The 2,037-nt window shown below is 46.8% G+C and overlaps 1 protein-coding gene across 1 annotated transcript; it reads left to right on the forward strand.

The window, feature by feature from the left end:
• Positions 1-871: 871 nt before the first annotated feature.
• LOC129674375 (PRAME family member 20-like) lies at positions 872-2,032 on the forward strand (the record flags this gene model as incomplete). The annotated part of the gene is made up of 2 exons (XM_055604342.1): positions 872-1,158; positions 1,615-2,032. Coding segments are annotated over exons 1-2 (705 nt in total), but the record flags the coding sequence as incomplete, so codon positions are not given.
• Positions 2,033-2,037: the final 5 nt, after the last annotated feature.

Consider the following 2,037-nt stretch of genomic DNA (forward strand, 5'->3'; position numbering starts at 1 on the left):
CATTCCCTCTGGATGTGAAGACTGTGGTGACAGCCTGGCTCTACTGGGATCCAGAGACCCTGTGCTCATCAGTGCTCAGAACGGTAAGTCACTTTGATCCAAAGGGCCAGGGCCCCTGAAATAGACAGTTTAGGCCCAAGTTGGGGAAATCATTTATTTATTCATTTCTTTATTGACATAAAGACTTTTTTTCTGGATGTATATTATTTAAAACTATTTTAAAATTTGCAATATTTTTACTGATTATTGGGCAATTTCACATCATTGAACCCTGAGCACACTCATTCCCAGTTCATCGAGGTCAACTTCCCCAAGTCCCACCAACCAAAAAAAAAAAAAATTCAGTTTGTGTGGCCAATACAGGTTTTTGACATAACTTTAAGTAATACAGGATGGAGTTCCAACCATAGTTTCCAGGATCATCTCATTTTTTCCCAGACAGCTTCCATGTTTTAGAAAAATTATAGGTAGGTTGTGTGTGTAAATTTCCCATGCTTTGTGTTTGGGGACTTGTGACATGATCTATGTCTGGTTGGCACACAAGGATGGTACCCATCTTTTAGACTTCTGGGGACTCCTGACCAGAGGGTATGGGATTGACTGGGGCTTTGGATAAGGTTGGAAGGAACGCTGGGGAATGTGTAACTCTGGGTGTCCTTGCAAGACGCTCCTGGTGCTATCAGTGAGGAAGATTGTTTTGAAACCTCCACTGAGGACAATGGATTAAACTGATGTCTCCACCACTGCCAGAGCAGTAACTCTGATCTTGAGTAGTTCCGGTGATGGTGAGGGGATTTTCTAAACTTGATGTTGAGAATGTATTCTCCCTTAAATGCCTCCCCAGGATCCTTCTGACTGAAGACCTTCCAAGATGAGTGCTCAGACTCCACCCACACTCCTGAAGTTGGCAAGGCAGGCTCTGCTGAGAGATGAGACCTTGGACATGTCAGCTCTGGACAAACTGCCCATGGTGCTCTTGCCAGCGCTGTTCAAGGAGGCCTTGACTGGCAGACACACTACAACTGTGAAGGCAATGGTGGCAACCTGGCCTTTCCCCTGTCTCCCTGTGGGGGCATTGATGAAGACCCCTGACTTGGAAACCTTCCAGGCAGTGCTTGGAGGAGTAGACATGTGGCTGCAAAGAAAGTTTCACTCCAGGTAAGCAATAAGCAAGTGCTGTAGAATGGATTCCATTGAGAAGACAGAAGAGATTGTGGGGTCAGGGAGAATGGCTTCTTCTTGAGAGGATGAGAGGCTCCTGGTTGATCATCAGATAGGGATACAGGGCCTTTGGAAACTGTACTTTGCTTGTGCTAAGGACTGTTGCCTATATCAGAGCTTGGAGCAGATGTAGCCACACAGGAAAATCAGTCTTCCCTGGCCTCCCCAATCACTAGTAATGGGACTAAGGGGAAGCTGAGTTACTTAGAGAAAGGAAAGTTACCAGGGCTACCTGTGCAGCTCAGGGAAAGCCTCTACAGGGTGGGAAGTGGCTGCTGAAAAAACACCCACCTTGGCAGGAGTTAGAGCTGAGTTTAGAGATTTGGAGGAAATGCTGAGTCAGTGTGGGGTCTTGCCATTTAGCTGACACTTCACACGTTTTACCCACAGGAGGGGAAAACTTCAGGTTCTTGACCTGAGGAAGAAGCGCCATGAATTTTGGAACATATGGGCTTGTGTAGAGGATGGTGACTGCTCAGCAGAGACCTCAGATGAGCAGCAAGTAGTGAAGGTCCTTCCCAGATATGCACTGAGGCAGTGCCTGAAGGTGGTAGCTGACCTTTGCCTCAGGCCACGTGTAGATGAAGAACAAACATGCTTCTTGCAGTGGGCCCAGCAGAGAAAGGACTCTGTCCAGTTCTGCTGTATGAAAATGACCATCTGGATTCAGCCTGTCCACGTTATCAAAGAGGTCCTGAAGGTTTTTCATCCAGAGCACATCCGGGAATTTGAACTGAACACAGAGTGGGATATCTTTAAGCTGGCAGACTTTGCTCCTTGCCTGGGCCAGATGAGAAATCTTCACAAACTCTTACT

Source organism: Psammomys obesus, unplaced genomic scaffold (assembly GCF_907164565.1).
Source record: "Psammomys obesus unplaced genomic scaffold, mPsaObe1.curated_primary_1811, whole genome shotgun sequence".
Lineage (NCBI taxonomy): Eukaryota > Metazoa > Chordata > Mammalia > Rodentia > Muridae > Psammomys > Psammomys obesus.